This window comes from Rhipicephalus microplus, chromosome 5 (genome assembly GCF_043290135.1).
Source record: "Rhipicephalus microplus isolate Deutch F79 chromosome 5, USDA_Rmic, whole genome shotgun sequence".
In the NCBI taxonomy this organism is placed as follows: domain Eukaryota; kingdom Metazoa; phylum Arthropoda; class Arachnida; order Ixodida; family Ixodidae; genus Rhipicephalus; species Rhipicephalus microplus.
In genome coordinates, this window is record NC_134704.1 from 129,953,110 (window position 1) to 129,975,321 (window position 22,212).

Consider the following 22,212-nt stretch of genomic DNA (forward strand, 5'->3'; position numbering starts at 1 on the left):
GAAAGATGTTTGCGAGAGTTAGAGGGAACTAAAAAAAGAAAGAAAGAGAAAAAGGAAAGAAAGAAGACGAAAAGAAAAAAAGAAAAAAAGAAAAAGGAAAAAAAGGAAGAAAGTAAAAAAGAGGAGGAACTACTGTCAACACTGAGAACGAAACCAACTGTCCGTGTACGTCTACATTCGGTTCTTATCACGTGCTGGTCAGTTCTCGACGTGTGTCGGGCCACCCAAGATTGTCACCACGGTGGCGGGAGGAGTCCGTGACGGCATGCGTAAAGAAAGGGTTTCCCCTTAATGGGTTGGTCGGCTCTTTACCTTTAATATTCGTCCGTTTCCCTTCAATGGTCATCAAGTGGTAGGCGAACGTTAACACTTTGTATGTGCATGTGAAAAAAAGAAAAAAAGGAAAAAAGAAGAACAAAAAAAACAAGAAAGGACAGTGTACACGTACGAGTCAGTCAGAAAAAATAAGCATGGTCTCCAGCTATCAATCTTTGTTCCTAGTTTCCTCCTGGCTTACTTCTCGGAGGCAGGAGAGTCTTCCGGGGTCCTCGTTGATGCCGGCTACTAATGTTCGAAATTTGAAAATGAAATATGCCTCACGCTGCTCGCGCTCGCGCCTGTTTGATAAACCAGACTGCAAAAGAGTTACGTTGATATTTTCAAAAGTGTGGTTTGGCAGGCGCAGATGTCTAGATAAAGGTAGCTTCGGCAGTGAAGTGGCGTGGTACCGGTGATTATTGAACCGCTGCCGAAATGGCGTGTCTGTTTGGCCGATATATTCTCGTCCGCAGATGTTGCAATGTAGCATGTATATTACGTTACTGGAGTCACAATTAAGGCTTTCAGTTATGCAGAATTTGAAATCCGAGAAGTTCGCTTTGGATTCACGTGTTGTGACCATCTGTGGGTATACATTGCACCGAGCTTTTCCGCAGGGATGGCACCCTGACTGAAATTTGGGGTAGTTTGTTTTTGCTCTGACAAGAATGTCCTTCAGATTTTTATCCCTGCGGTACACCACGTGAGGTGGCTTCGCGAAAATAGAAGTTAGCCGTTTGCTTTGCCTGATTATGTTGAAATGGCGGGAAACTATGTAGTTGATTCGTGGCGCTGATGAGGAGTAAGTTAGTACAAGGTTCGTTTGGGAAGTCCTTTTAGATACTCTGTTTGGTCCCTTAATTATATCATTCCTGTTCACGTTGCGAGCACGTAGTATAGCATCGTCAATAATGTCTTCCGAATAATTTTGTTTCAATAAGGAAGGCTTTAGGTGTTCCGCGTGTCTGTCAAATTCCCGCATATCGGTGCACATTCTTCGGTACCGGTAGGGCTGAGAATATGGAATACCCGTTTTGCAATGCTTTGGTTAGCTGCTGTTGAAATGTAGGTACATTTGATGGTCTGTAGGCTTTTTGTAAAGGTTTGTTGACAAGCGGTCATTTTTGACCGTGACAGTGACGTCCAAGAAGTTAATGCTAGTTTTGGAAATTTTGTGCGTGAATTTAATTGACGGGTGGCTCTTGTTACTTGTTAAAATCCTCTATCAAGCGGAAAAGACTTCCCTCATCATGGTTCCATATCATAAAAATATCGTCTAAGTATCTTCTGTAGTAGAAAAGTTTCAAGGTGCGTCCCTTAATGAATGGGATTTCAATTGAATTATTACTCCCACTATATATATATATATATATATATATATATATATATATATATATATATATATATATATATATATATATATATATATATATATATATATATATATATATATATATATATATATATATATATATATATATATATATATTTATTTATATATATATATATATATATATTTATATATATATATATATATATATATAAATATATATATATATATATATATATATAGAGAGAGAGAGAGAGAGAGAGAGAGAGAGAGAACATTTATTTAAAAAAGTGGTTCATCCAGGTGGGGCCCTTCTTCTAAGGCTCCACTGGCTATAGCGGCTCGGCGGACCTTACCCAGAGTCGCCAGTTCGCTTCCCAGGGTACGTTCAGCGAGTCACGCCTCCTTTGACCATGTATGTATTGGGTGCGTATGTTATATGTCGACTGTGGCAGGTTGCTCTGGACAGCTGTAGGTTGTATGCGTTAGTGTAGGAGTATCGGAGAACTGGACTCTGGCGTCCTCCAAATCTGCCGTGGAAGACAACACGTAGCGCTTGAGCTAGGCGGTAGCAGAAGGCCCATCTTTCTAATGATGAAGTGCCCGAAGTATTTTGCATACACTTATTTTGTTGCGGTGCTGAATTCTGTGGTATCTCTGCTCAGACGCGGCAGTATCAAGGTCGCTGTCACAATCCAATAAATCAATCGTGCAGGAACACTTTTCCGACTTGGAACTGTCGCTATCAAGTAGCGGAAAAGTGTTTACCATTACCACCACAACGAACGACTATCGGTGGCGCCTCGAGCAGGCAATCGTGTTACAGGAAGTACGTCACACCGAGTTCCGGTCCACTCCACAGATTTAGAGAGTGAGGGCAAAAGCCGAATTCTCGACTTTTGCCCTCACTCTGTCATTGGATTACATTTGCTCCAAAATGAGCAGAAAAGCTTTCTCCGACTACGCCATTGGAATTGAATACAATAAAATTAAACAATCGAGAATTTTTATTATGTGGTAGAAAACATGACGTGTGAACACTTGCGAAAATTTTGTGCGTGAACTTGATCCTCGGAAACAAATATTTAAAGCTTAAACACGTAAAAATTCTTGTTGGTAAATTTATTGTTTTCTGCTTGGTTGTACTCGTTTTTATCAATTTTTGGCGTTTATTTTCTCTACAACTGCAGATGTACTAACTACTTTATGAATATGAGGTCAGCATCTTCATGAAAAAACTAGGAGGTTGATGTTCCTTGTTTATTATTACGTCATTAATATCCATGCCACAAACTAGACTGGTGCATGGTCTCCGTATCGAGGTCATTTTCCCGAACCGCCATTCATTTTAAATCATGGTTCAGTGCTGAAAGCTCATCGTTCATGCGTGCTATATGCCTACTAATATATGTATATTTGGTATAAAAACTTTCTTTAATGATCCGGGTAAGTGCCACTGCTAAAGTGTTTTATTTCTAGACACATTTGTGCCACGACTGAAGAGCTTCAGGATGTCCCCAAAATATGCTCTTTTTCTTTTCTTGCAATATAATGGCTCTGTTCATACATGCGCGCTTCTTTCGTTTACGGCATTGAAAATTATATCAAGGGCTGGAAAACCTGGACCAAAGAAGGGTGAATGAGAAGCGCAAAACACCGAAAACAAAGAATACTATGCAGAATTAAAGCATAGAGATGGATTACTCAATCACTGCGGTATCGTTGCGCTCAGTCGGACGCGCCATGTTTTTGTCGTGCCACACGCGGCGTAATAACGAAGATCGGTCAAACCGTGTTCTAGCGAATGCCCCGGGGCGCGGCGTGTCATCTTTTCCTCCCGTTTCATTTCTGGAAGGCGCACTTACGAAGCGTCGAGGAAGCCGAAGACGCATCATTAGGAGCACTTGTTTTTCTCGCGAGGAAGACAGCGTGCATGTCTTTCGCAACAGAATCTGCGGCCAAGCGTCGTTCTTTTCGGGGCGTGTATAGTCCTAATTAAGTGGACGGCTTCGATTACACTCGCCATAGTGGTTGAAGGTAAATCTCTCTTTGTGGTTGTTTACAATTGATACCACGGGGAAGACTCCTTTAACAACCACATAAAAAAAGAGAAAAAAAAGGAATTGACCCGCGGACCAAAAGTGATGGTCGTTAACGTTCAACGATTCCGCGCTAAATTGAGGCTTCGGGTAGCTGCCAACAGAACTTGGAACGTGAGGGATAGTATGTCCTCGTGTTATGACGACTCACGAAACGACGTCGTAGGCACGAGGAAGGACAGAGACGGGGCGTTGTGAAGATCCAAGCCGACGCGCGCGAAGCTAGCACGCGACGTTTACATGACGAAGGGTGACGTCGGAAACAATCTTATCCACTTAGAAACCTATAAGCATGTTGAAATCGCTCAAGCTCGTGGCATAAGAGTGCGCCACTTTCCTTTAGGCCATACGAGCTGCCACATGACCTGTAGCTGAAAGGAGGGGCTTCCGGGGTTCCCCTAAAAGAATCTGCACGAGTGCAGCATAGATACATGTACTTACCTAATGGTTCATGATCTGCTAGGTGTAAGTCCGCGAAAGTCCAAGCGCCTGTCGCTCTTGCTTGTGGGACCTTCGTTTGAGGAAGCAGCAGCTGCAGATTTCAAGAGCCACTTTCATCTTGCATGGGCAACTTTACACGCATTATATCAGTAATAGACGCTTTTGGTGTTGCTCAATGGTTACCTTCCCCAGATGTGCGTGTTTTTAGCAGAAAATACAAGGCCGAACACCTGTAAAAACACAAAAATGCAATTAATGACTCGAATGAAACAGATGCCATGGTATGGGAAGATCAAAAAGAAATGAGGGGTTAGGAAAGAACAAGTGAAAGCAAAGATGCTCGATGAAACTGTGTACTATTTTATGAAAACACTAAATCATTGGTCAATCTCCCACAGTCGGTATGCGGCACGGGCAGTAGGTGAAAAAGAACAAGAACGCGTGAAATATTCCTGCCGTGTTGGCATTGTATTAAGCAATGATGTGCCTCAACTCACTTAACAAGCAATTCCCACGAAAGATATTGGGGAAACTCACGAATATGGCAGATCGGTCGATGACAACGGCAATCACGGTGCCATTTAGCGTCCGCTGCTATGTTTTGGTTAACTTTACGTAGTGGTTGTGCTCTGCTATTAAGAATAAAGCTAATAAGAGCAAACGCCTGGGTAGCATGTATGATGCAGGCTTCTGGTGTAATGATGGCACTAAATCGCCAGGGTCGCGGAACTGGTATTAAGTCTCAGATAACGGCAACTGATTCTTCGTTGTTGTTTCGGGCCACGCGTCCGATGCGTACTGGCATGAACGAACTGCGCATAAAAAAAAAACAAGGCATATCCACGAAGTAAATGATGATAAATGGGCGAAGCTGTGGGATCGTTTGGTGTTATTGAAAACGGCCCGTGACATTGACCACTCACGAATGTAAATGAGTGCCAAGCGGTGTACATTTATATGTAGTGTTTATTGGTCACAAGTGGTATGTTGTGTTGAGTTGTGAATTTCCTTTTGCGGAGTGCTTTGTGGTATCGGATGTAACCTAAAGTTGGCTAAGACGAGGTCAGGACACGTACTGGTGGTGGTTGTTGGTTGTTTCCAGTCATACGAAATGCATCGTTGAGCACATAGGGACGTGATATGCTGCAAGAGCTAGTCGTTGTCCGTGATGACCATCGTCATCATCGTCGTCGTGGCTTACAGTGGGAAACCTTGCATGTGCTGTGCCATGATGGCAGAGACAAAAAGTGTGGTCAAGAATGCCCTCGTTCTTTGTCTTCATTAGCATCATCGTCATTGTCACCTAGGCGATGATGACGACAACAACGCGAACGGACAAGCCTCGATCTTAAGGAGCTTTGCTCCTAAAAGAAAATAAGTCAATCACGCCAGGCATTGCCTGTCGCTCCTAGCCGTCGGCTGGTCTCAAATCATTTTTTTTTTGTGAGGCCCCTATTGCAGTCATGATATTCTGGAATATAACCATTAAATAAAAGCTATGTACACAAAAAGCTCACTAATTCAGATTTCAGTGGTTTCGAAGATGTGTTAAAACTGACTATGTTTCGGGCTACTAAAATTATAATAATATATTAGGTTTAACGTTCCACAACCACGGCATGATTATGCGAGATGTCGTAGTGGAGGGCTCTAGAAGTATCGGGCATCTGGTGTCCTTCAACATGCACTCATATTGCTCTGTAGACGGGCCTCTGACATTTAGCTTCCATCAAAATGCGACCGCCGTGGCCAGGATCGAAATCGTGACCTTTGGGTGAGCAGCTGACCGTAATTGCTGCACCACCGCGGAGGGCAGCAGTTATGGGCAAGACCGGGTGCGCAGGCCCGATAAGGGAGCACGTTCAGTCTTGCACAGAAAAAAAGTTATTTGCCTTCCAGCAAAGCGAAGAGTGTTCCCGAAGAATTTGAAGGCAAGTGCCCGTCATAGTTTGGGGCACACGGATTTGCCGGACTGCTAACAGCATCGGTGACGCTCCAGTACTCATTTTTCCCTAGTGCGGCGAAAGTTGAGGTCATCATACTGAGTCTTCAGGTATCGGCCGGGAGGTAAACCGACTCAAAGCCACGATCCTGGAGGCAGTGCAAGGTCTGATCCTGGAGGCAGTGCAATACTTAAAGGAACACTTAAGATAAAAGCGATTTCTTGCTAGTATTTAAAGTACAATTTCACAATTGCGAAAACACCACTCTTACCGTGACACGGCGCTTGGTAGGTGACAAAACGCGTGCAAAGAAATTAAGGGTGGAAGCACCAGCTCGAGATTCCCGCACCAAATACCGTGACGCCATAGATTTTGAAGACGTACACTAGGCTTCTATGTAGTTTCTAATCGGTAAAAATGAACTATATTGTCAACTGTCGGTTCTATAGACCTAGCACACGAAGTTTCAGATGATTTCATTGCGACCATGCCACGAAAATATACCAAAAAATACATTTTGAAATATCTGGTATCACGTGCGGAAATTTTGGCTCCAAATTTAGAAATTGAACTGCAGCCTTGATTTTCGCCGCTAATAATGAACGTAAGACAGTGAAAATTACGGCGTTAAAGCTTTAAGAGCTCTACTGCCGTAATTTAGGATGATTTGCTACGAAAACAGCGCTGGACGTTAGATAGTGACAGAATGACAGAAAAGACGCTGAAATAAAATTGTTCTTAGTAAATGTAATTACACGAAGTCAGTGACAGTCCGTAACTCTGGTGTTGTACGTGACATCACTGTCGCAGCCACCCATACATCTCCATTTTTCTTAAAAAACCTAATTAATGCCTTCGTCGCCTTGATATGTGGTGTCTTGACGTCGTGTAAAAGTACTTTCAAGGGACGTTTGTCTATTATCACGTTGCGGTATACGGACGCCATTGACTGTCTCTGAACATATAATGGCAATCACACAGGATGAGCCGTAGCGTCCCAGTCTTCTCCGTCTTTCACTCTTCCCCAACCCTTTTCCACGTGTAGGGTAACAATGTCACTGTACTAAACTGGTTAACCTCTATGCCTTTTCTTTTCCCCTGTTTCTTTCTTCCTATAGTAAACGCTCTCAAGGGCGCACACTTCGGTCTTGATATGACGTGTAATACAGCGGAGCAGCTTGGCTTGAAATGCTTCAACCTAATGATCAGACTCGAAAAAAGAAAGTGCCAGCTAGATTCCAGAGGTGAAAACGGACTCCTCAGCTCCCTATCAAATAAAGAAAAATATAACAAAAAGTGCACTGTATACAGATTCAAGGGAAAGTCAGGCACTTGAAAAGTTCTGCTACATGTTTTGGAAAGCACTGCAGCCTCAGCCAAGAAGAATAAAACACAGTGGCTACTTTGAACACAGGATTTTAGCAATCAACAAAGCATCCATAGTCTTGCGTTACTCGTATAGTATTTCACATAGCATCCATAAATGGAAACAAACGAACACACCTGGTGCTTCTTTTTAGTAACACCCAAGTTTAAGGGATCCGGCAAAGCAGCAAACGACAATCGGGCGGAGAAGATGCAATGTATGGTGTATCATGAAAAAGCATTTATGTAACGTCTTAATAAAGTTGTCTATTGTACCACTTTGACTCGTGATAAACAAAGCATCGGCCAGGCAGGATGCGGTATGGATGTTCTCAAGAACTTCATTATGCGTGTCAATAAATGCAGGAAGCAGTTTATCTTGATCGCGTGCACCTATTTTCTATGACGCCGAGTTACTTGCATGCGGTGAATTTCAAGGGTGCCATAGATATCGAAGAAACACTGCTCAGTGTCGTGGAAATGGGACCATGGAATGGGAACTCGCATTCAAAGCTCACACAAGCGCAAATTGCATCCATGCAGCACAATTCACAAATATTCATTTTGTGGCAGGCTCACTGAGGCATCAATTTATGAGAGTTAACGTGTGGCTAGCCTTGTGAAACGATTATGACACGCCTATGTGTGTGTGTGTGCTTGTGTGTGTATGTGTGTGTGTGTGTGTGTGTGCGTGTGCGTGTGCGTGTGCGTGCGTGTGTGTGTGTGTGTGTGTGTGTGTGTGTGTGTGTGTGTGTGTGTGTGTGTGTGTGTGTGTGTGTGTGTGTGTGTACTTATATTTCTTCACCTCTGCAACAACGAGTGAGTGCTTTTTTTTTGGTGGGGGAGAAGCAGGAAGGCCGGGAGCTCTTCGTTGCGTTTCACAGTTCGCTGTGGGAGGGAGGAAATATGGTCGGTCGAACATTCTGAGGGGGGGGGGGAGTCAGCTGGCATTTGCTTAAGACATGCTTTTTCTTGAAGCATTCAATGCATACTTAATCGACAATAACGTAGTCATACTCGCGGCATGGCCATAAACCTGTTAAAAAAGAAAAATATAAACAGCAACCAGCACTTAAATTTGAAAGTGTGGTTCCGGGCCTTTGAACCTTACAGATACGGCCTGGTTTATACGCTGTGATAGAACATGACTCTTAACACTCTAATGATTGTTCTTTACCGTCGTACTTCGTGCCGCATGTGTTACGGGCAACTGCCTTGAACCACTATTTCCTACATGTTCAGCTTATTCAGTGACCCATGCGAAGTATCTTCACAATATGCTCAGCGAGGATGTGCGTATCAGAATGGAGGACCTTTGCGGTCATTTCCTGCAACTGCGTATCTGTTTAGCCTGTTTACGCTATATTCCAGTCCTCTACGTAGGAGAAAGTTATCATTAAGTCGTCGCACTCATCATTGCCATCAAGCTCAAGCCATGACTTGAAGCGGCTCGTGAAGCCGATGCCGAAAATCTCGTGTAATCAAGAAGGAAACAACTGATGTTTCTCAGGGGAGAAAAGAAGAAAGTAACGTTCGAATCTTACGCCCCGGCAGTTTTCTGTCTGACATATCGCAGCACAGTGAATCGCCATCAGTCCTGGTGCCAATTAACAGCTCGCCCTTTAACCCCACCGCCGGTCGGTTAATGCTCGCGCCTGCCGGGGCAGCACGCTTCAACAGGTTCCCATTATGCAATGCAATTGAGCGCGCCTCGATCGCGTTCTGGAGGTCTTTCCCAGCATCGGTGATTGAGGCCTGCCAGCCGGGCTTCGCCTTGACCCGGCGCGCAAGTAAGAGTGCGGAGGTGGCGTTGGCGTTCGCCTCAGAACAAGTGGTGCACCCTTTACACTCCGACTAAAGCGCAGGAGGCTACACGCAAACTTGAAACGCGTTTAGCCCGCACGTGCTTTCTCCTGGCTAGTTGTTTTCGCGCTCGTTCGCGCTACTCCCGTGTTTATAGGCAAGCGCGCCGGTTGAAGGTGAAGGCCACACCCCCGTGAGCACGCGATGACTGCCCGAGCGCATACGACCGCGCCGCCAAGGAAGCGGCGTGAGTATAGTATACAAGGAGCGTGTAATTCGGGTCCGGCCATGGCTGTAATGCATGCAGCTGATAGCGTGCATTGTCGAGGCTGGCTCGTAGAGAAAGGACGGTGGCGGGGGCTACTACGTGTACGCTAACACCTGCCATCCTTGAAGCTTGGCGACCGAGGGCACAGCGCGAACGTCTTCTAGAACGGACACCATTACGTCCTCCTTCTTCGTCTTCTTCCTCCCGCACTCTCGCTTCGCGAAATGATGCTGCACTCTCTCTCGATGCTCTTCACTGCCTCCTTCTCACCCCCATTGAGATCACATGATGCACGAAACGGGGCTGTGCTTGTGTGTGCGTGCGTGTACTGCGCGTTAAGAATGACGTCTTCGTGGCCGGCGATGGAGGGGCGGAAAGAGAAAGTGACAGTCTATATGTATAGGCTACCGGGTGAACAGAAGGGGTTCAAATAGGAGCCTCGGCGAGGGGGCGCATAAAGCTTTCCCGTATAAAGGCCGGTGATCCTCCAGGCCACGGCGTCACTTTGTTGAGAGCTCTGTGCGCAGGTACCCGCAGTCCAGGAAAGGCCCCGTCTTGTGCGACACGCTTATCGGTTACACTGCTGCATCGTCACGCGAAGACGTTCAAGAGGAATATGGTGAGCGTCGGAAGCGTCGATGAGCATTGTGCTGGATCATACTGCAGTGATGGGGATACATCGTCGATTGCAGTTATGCGCATCACTAAAGTCCGTAGCATAGGCGATATCCAATAGATTTGTAGGTCGCGGATATCGCTGAGGGTTGTAGCCTGCGCTAGAAACAGGTCGACGCACATTGGGAAGGTCATGCCAATCTCGGTTCACGAAAACTGGAGCGAACGATTCCGAAACCCTAGGCTGCCGCCTCGACTTATCCTTGTTGTAATAGACCATATACACAATATAGTTGTAGTACGCTGTAAAGCTGCCCAAGTGAAACTGCCGTGTACGGTAACTGCCTGAGATTTTCTCAAATTATTCGTCTAGGAGAACTTTTATAGAGTGTAAGCACAGTCGCCATATCGGCTTTTCTGTTGATCTGTTTGTCAGCAAGTGCGCTTACCATATAAACTCAATTATTAGCAAGTCAGCTAGCTGCAAAGTGTACATCATGACTGGGCACATTAAGAATCTACAGTGACGCCCAAAGTGTAAAGCATAAAAACAACAACTGCGGTCATTTGTGGGACGGTACAGAAGCATAGGATTCAAGCTAAGCGACCGTATTCCTGATCTCAACAGGAAGTCTGACACGTTCAGTGAAATGGCGCGATGTTTCACTCCGCTTGCACAAAGTGGATCCACGTTCAACTACTTTAGCCTTGATTTCGGTTTCGCTTATCTCCCATAAAACCAGTCTTCGGAAAAATAACTTGTCAACGTTACCCTCATTTAAGCATTTAATAACACACTGAAGGCTGGCTTCAAAGCCTATTTTCTGTCACTCTTTGGCACTGTGTATGGCATATAACAGTACCTTAAGAAACCTGCCATATTTTTCACATCCACTAACAGTATATAGTAATGTGACGGATGTGTGGCATCCATCATTGTTCTTCACTTGAAAATAAGCATACCGAAATGTGGTATACCCGCACGAAAGGGACGGCTTAAGGCAAGTCCTTGTAACTTTATTTAAGTGATCTCGTTTATGCAAACATAGTGAGGGTGGTCCAACATAATCGCTTGTCAGTGGCTCGGCGAGTTGCACCTATCAATGTCGTCGTAGATGCGCCTTATTGTTGTTAAGGCTAAATCATTCGCTTCAAACAGTTAAGGATGAGAGGAAGCAGCTGTGGACACGGACCAAGAAGGAACGACAAACGAGGCTGCTGATCAGTCCTGTGACCACCACTGCTTGTTGCCATCCCAATCATGGAACAAACAGCCCAGTTAGGTGCTCTCCCGCTTCAAACAAGTATTTACGTGCGTACGATGTCAACGTCGTTCACTTGGCTGAAACAGCTTAATTTTACGCGATGGAATAAAATATACTTTAGAGCTGTTAGTTGAGTCACAATTAAGGGAGTCAACAGACCCCTCCCTTCCCTTCATCCTCGACATTTTTAAATTGCCAAGTATGAAGATTCTCTCTGAACTTGACTGCGACAACATAAGCAGACTTGACTCGATGCCATTACTCAGTATTTATTCCGCCCCAAGATGTCACACTGCACCCGGAGGTTGTGCTTGCGGGCAGCCTGAATTTGAATTTCCTTGCCTCACATTTCGCGCGCAGCTTTGCAACAGCTTTATTATCCCTTTGACAAAGTAGAAAGTTTCAAATTGTTTTCACCTGGCTCTGAAATTGAAAATTGGGTATACCAATGCAACCAACATTCGCTTCGCTGAACTATTTGATGAGCAAACCTCGGATCAATAACTAAGCACAGGAATAAATTGCATTTACCATGAGCTGGCCGTCAACATGCTTAACTACCAAGGTAGGCCTCGTACTGAGATCAGTGTGCTTCGTTTACAACGATATGACTTTCACGCGAAATCTTCTTTGTTATCTTTGATGATTTCTATGCTCGGATTGCCCCGAAAATGAACATTACATTAGGAGAAGATTACAACGCTGAAGCTGTTATTTCGCAACGTTGCGCGGCGCATAGCCATAACAGCGCATCAAGGCTTTTCAAGGTTTCTCAACTCTTTCATCATTAGCACGATGCATCGACGGCGTAAAATGCCTTAACGAGCTATAAATGCTGTTTCGTCCTTTGTGAATAGCGAAGGGTTATTGCGCAGTAAATAACAGAGAGCAATTGAGGGCAATTACTAGTGATTTTGAGATGACATGCTTGACTCAGTGATAGAAGCGAATGCAAGTGCCCTTTTTTTTTCACTAAGGAGATTACTTTGTAGACACCAAATACAGATGGCAGGGTATCGGAAGGTTAGCGACGAGTCAGGCCACCTCTACATATTTCGGGCAATTATAAACTTGGAGCACGCTACAGACCTTCGCCTTCAAGTGTAAAATGCGATAGCCAATAGCGTAGTCTATAGCGTAGTCAGCAATTATTTTTAATGAAGGGTTCAGCCATCCTTTATATATGTTTGCTCTTGCGTTTGTACGTGTGCGCGTGTATATACATACGCTGAATTGAAAGTTGCAGAGGTTCTAAGTGGTAATGAGACTCCTCGCGCTACATAACATTCGCATAGCGTTTTCTCCCGATACAGACGTGGCTCTAGGGTAGAACAGCTGCTTGCCACGCACAGGTCTTGGGCTCAATTCTCACGCGAGCAGAATATTTTTGTGTTTTTTTTGTTGCTTAATTACCTGTATCTCGAGTGGTCGTTCACGAACAACACTTATTTTGCGCTCGCAACCTATGATGCCGACACTGGAATCGAGCTCTATAAGGTTATCGTGTTGATACTGCTCTTTGTTTTTATTGGAAGTAAAAATTATTAGAGGTGTCTCACGTGTCTGTGTATAATAAGGAAGTTGTGTCTTATTGTTCATTCGCATTTTTTTTGTGCACCTAGCGTATACAAAGGTTAATAATGTTGAAGTCTTAAGAACTGACCAATTTAACGCTGAACAAATCTTCCGCTCGTACCTTGTGCGAGTGCACTATGGGTATTTTCGCGAATTTTTTTTTTGTTGGAGATGGTGGAAAAATATTGAAGTGCAATGAAGTCTAACAACCTCTCATGATAAGAACAAATTGTTTACTCTCAAACGAAAGCTCTTCCTCTCTTTTTTATTGTGTTTTTTAAGCAAAATCGGGACTCCTGAGATCTGTTATAATTGTTTTTTTAGTAGCCCCGTAGAGAGTGAAAAAAAGTTGGTGTAAGTTTAGATTAGTTAAAGATATCTTGAAAGCTTGAATGCTTCAAAGTGTGAACGTAAGTCTTGGGATTTATGAGTGCTTAAATATTACAACGCCAACAAATCAGTTCGATAAACACTATACTATAAACGTGAAGCTACAACTAAAACCATAAAAATAACCAGAAATCGCCAAGATGACATTGCAGTGCGTATATAATTCCTGGTATTCAACGGGTTAGTAGAACGAGGCCCCGGGATTACGCAAGCGCATGGCCTTTAGAACACTGCTCATCAATAGTTGAAATATAAGCTGACGTGTCTAGCGCTCGAATTCCGTGGTGTTCAAGGAAGCTGACAAATCGCGCAATATTCCGCGTTCATTTCCCATCGGGTGTTCGTGGCACTTGAAACTTCAATCGCAACGATAATAACTAAAAAAAGCATTTTAACGCAGATGAATTTAACAGGGATAAGCTCAAGTAAATCACCTCTTGTCATGGGGTAAACGAGTGTCACCTTTCTCTTCCTCTAAAAAGAAAGTGTCTGTGCTCCAGAGCGCGTTGCTGCAGCAGTGTTTCCTAAATTTACCAAAAAGGGTAGTGAAACAGCGTTTAAGGCTTGGCTGTCTACCTATTATCGCACACGTAATTTGATCGGTGGTTTCGGAAATGAACGTTGGTGCACTCAATTTATGCGTTTGTAAGCCAATTTTTTTATAATCAAAATTACTTTGAAACATCTGCCATGGCATGTCTTATAAATGATATGGTGGCTCTTGGTACTTTTAGAAAATCTGCCGATGTCAAAACAACGTAACATAACCAGCTGTACATCTGCTGTTAGTAATGTTTGTGATAGTATAACACCGCTTGCAAAGGCGTTTGATTGCGATCATGGCGACGTAGGTTAGGCTCAAACCTGATACCGTGTGAATGTGACAAACTATTTATTGTGATCAAGAAGTTTGATACAGATGTGCTCTGATCGTGATCGATATTGTCCTCGTGGTACCGTATTACATTAGGGTCTTCAAAAGCCTTTATCTGCTTGTCTTTTTTTTTTGTGATTAGCGTTCACACTTTAGTGTTGTTTTAACTATTCAATGTAGATACACTATTTTTGTATTTATTGGGATATTGGCTATTGAATTCGTAAATGTGTGCACAATTATTGGCCTTGCTGTATGCCTTGCACAGGAGGCGTAAATTTCCCTCAGCTGGAGTTTATCATTCCTAGTTCGTGCCTTCATCCATTCTTTTGGGAATAAAATTGAAACTGAAAAGAGATGCGATAGGTAGGACTCGACTTCTTCGTATAATAGTGATCGCTCTCTTCCTGCCATAGCCCATATATATCGACTCGAGAGCGGAAAACCATCTCAATTGAGTTATGTGCCATTGACAGTATTTAGCTACAAGCAGTCGAAAGTTCACCAACGGTTCGCATTTCTTTAAAAACTTGCATTCTCCTAGAGGAGACGCTCGCAGCTATTCCTATATTGGCAGTTCTTAGTTCCGTCAGTGTTTAATGACCCAACTTTAGAATCGCAGTATCACACTGGAACTGTTCGAGAAAACTCTCCAACTAGCACAAACATGAATGGGTATGTAACTTGCACTTCCAAGGAAGAAGTATGTGTGTGCGTATTCCGAGTGACGACACAATCAGTGCCTTTTGAGTCGATCAATAGAGATTGACTATTGGTCGCGAGACATGTGTACATTTCCCGGAATAACGTCACGCTTTAATAGGTGTTTGTATGCGTGCTCTTTTATGTGAAACTGTAGCCACCTTTGCTGATTGCGTGAAGGGATTTTACGTCTCGTAAGACAGCTCCAGCGCCAGACGAAGCATCATGCCTGATGTCACGCAAGATAATGTATTGCGAAATAAAAAAAGTGTTTGTTTTTCTTTCGTTTCTGCTTGGCAAGGCGCCTTAATGTATCCTCACTGTGGCAGATACGTTGAGACAGGACATTTATCAGAAATTCAAGCAGGTTCTCTAAATCGCCTTATTATATGTTCTTCAGATGCTGGTGTTAGTAGGAACCACCTATAATTGCTTATATTTCAGGCCGAAAAAAAAACAGTTCATTGCAAATATGAAGTACGAATGAATGCTAAATGAACAAAAGAGTAGGCTGTCATTTCTTTTCTTTACAACTTTTTTTCAGGGCCCCATGGTGAAGCTGTTTCTTCTAGCCACTCTGGCAGTGGCGTATGCGCAGCAGGTAAGATCCTTGACGACACCTGTGCAGGTCAACGTTTTCAACAGACGGTTAATATCGCACGGACAATTAAAAAATGAAAAACTTTTAAGAGCACTTTTACTTTTACCCTACCTTTTTTCTTTACCCTCCATGGTGGTCTAGTGGTTGAGGCACTCGGCTGCTGACCCGCAGGTCGAGGGATCGAATCCCAACCGTGGAGGTCGCTTTTTCAATGGAGGCGAAAAGGTGTGAGGGCCGTGTGCTCACATTTAGATGCACGTTAAAGAATCCCAAGTGTTCGAAATTTCCGGAGCCCTCCACTACGGCAGCTTTCATAATCATATGGTGCTTTTGAGACGTTAAACCACAACAATTAATATTATTACCTTTTTCTTTCACCACTTACCGCTTAAGCCACGAGTCAATCTTTGAAAACGAAGGAAAAAGTCGCATTTGTTAATGCGCGACGTGACAAACACACTAGTTTGCGCTTAATTAGAGGACCATATAATAAAGGGTAGTATTGTTTTATTTTATTCTGCCAGCTTTCTACAAAAGAAATAATACTTTTAATAAATAATACTTGTAAACACTATAATATTTTGCTTTTTTTAATGCACATGCCGATGAAAACCTCCTCTGAACGTGTCCTTGTAATGTTAATTCTCATTTTGTATTATTAATCTTTGAATATCGTGCCTATACCATCGAAAGTATCGAATGCGCGCAAGAGGAAGTTGCGAACTGTGATTACGGGCTTTGCTGGAACGGAATTATTACGGAACGATGGTAATTCCCTCGGGCTATTACACGCGTTGCCACAGGTGATGGCCATCCTTCATGCAGTTAATTGTACATAGGTATGAGCAGGCTGAATAATCATTCACCATAGAATTCTTCTGCCAGGGCAAAACAAATTACAGAGTTGAGCAACCTTTGCTATACCTAATGAAGAACAGAGGCAATCGTGCTCAATGATGGTTTAAACTGGACTTCAGTATGTTTTTCTTTCTTATTTTCTTACCTTTTGTATATAAGAGCGTTCTAATTTTTTCCCCAGCCCGTCTCAATTAATTTATAGACAGTTTTACACGTGTGTGCTTTCTTTTGTTTCTGGATGTTTTCTTTTCTGCACCATTAGCGACGTTGACTGAAAGAGTCCATAAATTTGAAATTTGAGGGACGCTGCCCTTCTGTACGTGTTCATGTATATGCCCATGTTCTTGTCCAAATTTTCAAAGTTGTGAGCAGAAACTTCAAAATGCCTTTCATATTGCGTGTAATTTACACCTTATACGAAATAGAAACTATGCCCGCCGCGGTGATCTAGTCGCTAAGGTACTCGGCTGCTGACCCACAGGTCGCGGGATCGAATCCCGGCTGCGGCGGCTGCATTTCCGATGGAGGCGAAAATGTTGTAGGCACGTGTGCTCATATGTGGGTGCACGTTAAAGAACCCCAGGTGGTCGAAATTTCCGGATCCCTCCGCTACGGCGTCTCTCATAATCAGATGGTGGTTTTGGGACGTTAAACCTCACATATCAATCAATCAGCAATAGAAACTAGTCTCAGTGTGCAGCAGTTGTACATTTGACAGATCAAAAGGAGCATTGCGTGACGTTGAAGGTCATACATCCACGAAAATGGCATATGCTACATGCTTTGTAGAAGAAAATTGCAGTCAGTTGCAATGTCATGTGAAGTCATCAGTGAAGCCGGCTGGGAAATATCTTAAACATCGTCTAATTGTCTATGTGGATTGGGCCGAAGATCTTCACTTGACGTATGTAATGTGCAATACACGATTACAATGTACAGCCGTATGTATGAATGCACATCATCCTGCTTAGATGCCGCTCAATGAAGAATGGACAAGGTGTTATCTCTCTTCTGAGATGACGCCGCATTCCGCTCATAATGAGTTTCCGCATTGCTGACGCAGTTATGAAAAAAAAAGTATTAGCGAACCTTTTTTAGCCCAAAATGCCTTGAGCTTTTGCTGCATTTGCATCTATCAATACCAGTCGACACTGATAATCTAGGCTGTCATTTGTATGGGCTCTGTGCCCAGGTCAGCTGCAGTATACCCTTAAGGTCCAGCAGCAGATTACTTGAAGTTCTGTGCGGACCTCCGTCTTGTCAACAGCACAATATTCGAGAAAGCTCTGGGCATGCTTTCTTGTGAGACGGAGCTAGATAACACCTTAGTTTTGCGGCATTTGTTTCAACGCTACAATCATGCTAATAATCAACGCCTTGTGTCTTCTCTCTTTCCCACTCCTTCCCCTTTCCTAACTCTGGGTGTCAGGTCAAAAATTTTTTTTCAGACCGACCTGTCAGTTTTTCTGTCCTAATAAGCATCTGCCCCTTTCTCTGTTAAGCTCTACCTAGCCGATTATACCTAGTGACAAAGTTAATTACAGCAGTGTATCGTATAAAAAGAAAAACAAAAACACGATAAAGTGTGGGAGTCCACTCACCAAGTTTTGCTGTTTTTCTCTTACCGTCATTGACGTTTGCATAGTTTGCGTACCTTACAAGCTCGTGCTGCAACGCTCGTTCTTTGTGCATCCGCAGGACTACGACAACGCTCCACCGGAGCCGTACCAGTTCAAGTACGATGTGCAGGACGAAGAAGGCAACACGCAGATGCACGAGCAATCCAGCGACGGTAAGACCGTTCGAGGCTCGTACGGCTACACGGACAAGGACGGTCTGTTCCGCATCGTAGAGTACATCGCCGACGAAAACGGTTTCCGGGCTATGATCAAGACCAACGAACCCGGAACCAAGACCGGAGGCTCGGCTGACGCCCCCGTGGAGTCTTCAGCACCTGATCAATAACCTGCCGCGTTGACAAAATGGCTTGTCGGGAAATGTCGTAAAAGATTACTGTAGATATAGAAGGGATTGCTATGAAACAGAAAAAAAAGAGAGTAGGGTAGACTTTTATGAAAGCCAGCCTTGCTAAATGGTTACGCAGAAAGCGTTGCCATGAAAACCCGCCGAGTTGAATTCATCACTGCCGCCTGCTTGAACTGTGTTATCATGGCTGCGTTTCCATAAAGTGGTGGGGGAAGAGCGTTACCGTGTGGTTGAGAGGCCTCCCAGTACTCGATGCTCCCGGTATCGATGTGTTGCCATCCAGCTGAGGTGGCGAGGAATCGGGAGGTGCCGAGTCCGCGTCTCGCTAGTAAAAGCTTTTGTAGGTTGGAAAGTTGGTCACTGCAGTAACCACATGGTACTGCGTTGTCTCATCCGCTTACGGCATATTTTATTATCGACACATATTAAACAGACAGGAAGAAATTGAAGGCTTTAGTGCCGCTTCACTCAGGTATGGCAATCAATGACTGGGCTATCTTTTCTTCATAAAATGGCACAGCACTGTGACAGCTTTGTTTGGCGTCCAAATGTAGACAGTTATTCATTTTCAGAATAATGCAGCTTTGAGCAGCCGCTTCAAACCTTTGTAGTTGTTTGAAAGCGCCTTCGCTGCGTCTTCTCACTGTAAATGCGAGAGGCTGGCGTATTAATGGTGTGGTCAGCGCTTCTGAGTAATCTGCTGCGCAGAGCTGTCACATTAAAGTAACTTTTCAGACAGAGATATAAACACGCTACTCAAGTTGGCAGGTGCCATTAAACTGCTAGTGCCTGACGTATTGACACATGTGTTGTTGATTGTTCTTTCTTCGCTTGCAAGACTTTGGCGCTAATTCTTAGCTGATTATATTTTTGTCATGTTTGTGCTACGCAACACACAAAAAATGTGCGTGGTCGCCCACTATGTCCTCTTTGGTTGTAGTAGTACTTTTTTTTCATTAACCACGTTCGTTAACGGCATTATTCTGCGGCGACATGTGACTAACCGGGCAACAGTGCAAAACATTTTATGGCTTCTTGTGTGTGTTGTGTATTGTCCCGTCCAAAGCGTGGGTGCTTTCGAGGGAAGTGTGTTTATTTATTACTGCTTCTGTGATGTCAGTGTGAGTACACATTGTCGCTTACACATCTGTGATGTGCGTGCCTTCAATGCAGATAAAAAATGTTCCTGGAATATGAGTTTATACTTTTTGCCTACGTTGTAGTTGCTTCAAACGTGGTATGCGATTAGGGGTTCTTGCGGGCACGAATTTCGACTCTTGGATATTTCCGAGTGGCATTGTATGTTATGCATGCTTTCGCTGTGGTAGTTTGCTTGCTGCGATAAAAAAAAAAAAGCCGAGCATAGCCAATTTTCTTGTTCCTACATCGTTCCTGTAGATGCCTTGGCCAAGACGATGAACACTGCTTTATTTTCTTATGCTGCTGTGTCCACTTTATACAGGCATTTTTTGGATAAGTAGCGATCTGTGCACTGACTGGTAGTACGCCTAATAAATCGTTTCTTTGTGGAGTATTACTTTGCTCTTCCGGGAAATTCGAACACTGCTTCAATAGCTCCCTGCGCTAGGTATGATCACAAAACAAAATTAACCGTAGAAGGGCATGGTATTCCAGAGTTGACGACACTACACATATTTCTCGGACGTTATTCTCTGCGGACATCTCAAAAATGAAGAGCGGGGGGAGTTAAAAAGTGATCAGCACGCGTGTTTCTCATTGAGTCTGCAAAACGAGGCAGTCTGCGAGCGCCTTAATGGCAAGCACAGTACTGCTGATTACGAATATACCCACGTTTTTTCCACATACTGAAACTGGACGTGCGCCCAGTGCCATGGCCGTGGGTGGGAGGGGGCATATGGTTCTCATAAAATAACACATATTCCAAACTGTACCGCTGTAATTGTATCCGTACAAACACATGTGATGTTCACAGTTGTGTTGTTAAAAGTATACATATCATCATCATCATCATCATCATTATCACATCATCATCCTGACGACGTCCACTGCAGGACAAAGGCCTCCCCTACGTTCCGCCAGTCAACTCGGTCCTGGGCTTGCTGCTGCCACCTTATACCCGCAAACTTCCTAATTTCATCTGCCCACCTAACTCTATGTCTCCCCCTAGCCCGCTTGCCTGCTCTGGGAATCCCGTCAATTACCCTTAATGACCAGCGGTTATCCTGCCTACGCTCTAAATGCCCCCTCATGTCCATTTCCTCTTGTTGATTTCAACTATGATATTCTTAACCCCGGTTTGTTCCCTGATCCACTCTGCTATCTTCTCGTTTCTTAAGGTTACACCTACCATTTTCCTTTCCATCGCTCTCTGCGTCGTCCTTCAAATTACGCGAAATTCTCAATGTAAGCCACTAGGTTTCTGGTTCATCGGTAAGTACTGGCAAGATGCGACTGTTATATACCTCCCTATTAAAGGATAGTGGCAATCTAGCCGTCATGATTTCAGAGCGCTTGCCGAATGTTCTCCCCTATCCCCCATTCTTTTTCTTTTAGTTACTTCAATGTCGTGGTTAGGCTCCACAGTTATTACCTGCTCTAAGTAGATTTAGTCTTTCACAACTTCAAGCACAATATTACTTATATCGAAGTGCTGGTCTTTTCCGAGGCTGTTGTATATTATACTTTCGTTTTTTGAGAATAATTTTAAGAGCTACCCTTCTGCTCTCCGTGTCTAGTTCAGTAATCATGAGTTGCAATACGTCCCCTGAGTTACTCAGCAATGCAATGCCATCGGCGAAGCGCAGGTTACTAAGGTAAGCTTCATTACCTCTTATCCCTAACTCTTCCCATTCTAGGCCTCTGAAAACCTCCTGTAAGCACGTGGTAAATAGCATCGGGGAGATTGTATCCCTTTGTCTTACGCCCTTCTTGATTGGTATTATGTTTCTTCATTTATGAAGCACTGTGGTGGCAGTTGATCCTCTGCATATTTCTGACAGTATCTCTATATACGCTTTGCCAACACCCTGCTTCCGCAGTGTGTGCATGACGGCATATGTTTCTGCTTAATCAAATGCCTTCTCGTAATCTATGAAGGCTATGCATAGTCTTTTCTTTATTACATGGTTGATAGTATTAGTGTGGTCGATTGTTGAGTAGCCTTGCCGAAATCCTGCTTGTTCTTTTGTTTGAGTGAATTTTAAAGTTGTCTTGATTCGGTTGGCAATCACCTTTGTAAATAGCATGTTTACGATGGAGAGCAAGCTGATCGGCTGGTAATTCTTGTATGCCTTGTCATCTCCTTTCTTATGTATTAAGATGATGTTACAGCGAAAGCTGTTGTGTGATCACAACTCGGGTGACGTGCAGTTGCCCGCCCCCGCCGGTGTCGGTAACCGCATTGCACGTCCACCAATGGCACATCGTGGCTCGAACCCGGATCTGCTGGGTGCCGGCCTAGTATTCTACCACTGAGCTACACCGGTGCTTATGACTTGTTGAGAAGTGCGTTCGGGCGTAATTATGCCTTGAAAAACTATCGTTTTTTCTTAAACTGTCAGAATTCCTGACTTTCTCTGAACAAGCGGAATGGAAGACGTCACCCCCCGGAATGGGGGACCATCCATCCAACGAGACAGCGGGCCCTAGCCGTTTGCATAAGGATGGACCGAATGTGGGTGACCGCGTTGGCGCATCTGCTCCTTGTGATGATTCTACCGAGAGCTCATCAGTGGAAGAGATGGAATCGGAAGCCGATTTCAGGACTTTCCATACCCGCCGGCTGAAAAGGAAGCTTC

The 22,212-nt window shown here is 44.0% G+C and overlaps 1 protein-coding gene across 1 annotated transcript; it reads left to right on the forward strand.

The window, feature by feature from the left end:
- The first annotated feature begins 10,003 nt into the window (after nt 1-10,003).
- On the forward strand, nt 10,004-19,967 carry LOC119174234 (cuticle protein 16.8). The gene is made up of 3 exons (XM_037425063.2): nt 10,004-10,186; nt 15,533-15,589; nt 18,146-19,967. Exons 1-3 carry the CDS (start codon nt 10,184-10,186, stop codon nt 18,410-18,412), a joined length of 327 nt encoding a protein of 108 aa, XP_037280960.1. The 5' UTR covers nt 10,004-10,183; the 3' UTR covers nt 18,413-19,967.
- The last annotated feature ends 2,245 nt before the right edge of the window (nt 19,968-22,212 follow it).

Coding starts and splice junctions, on each gene's coding strand:
- LOC119174234 (XM_037425063.2), top strand. Junction 15,590..18,145: donor CAGTGGCGTATGCGCAGCAG/GTAAGATCCTTG, acceptor GTGCATCCGCAG/GACTACGACAACGCTCCACC.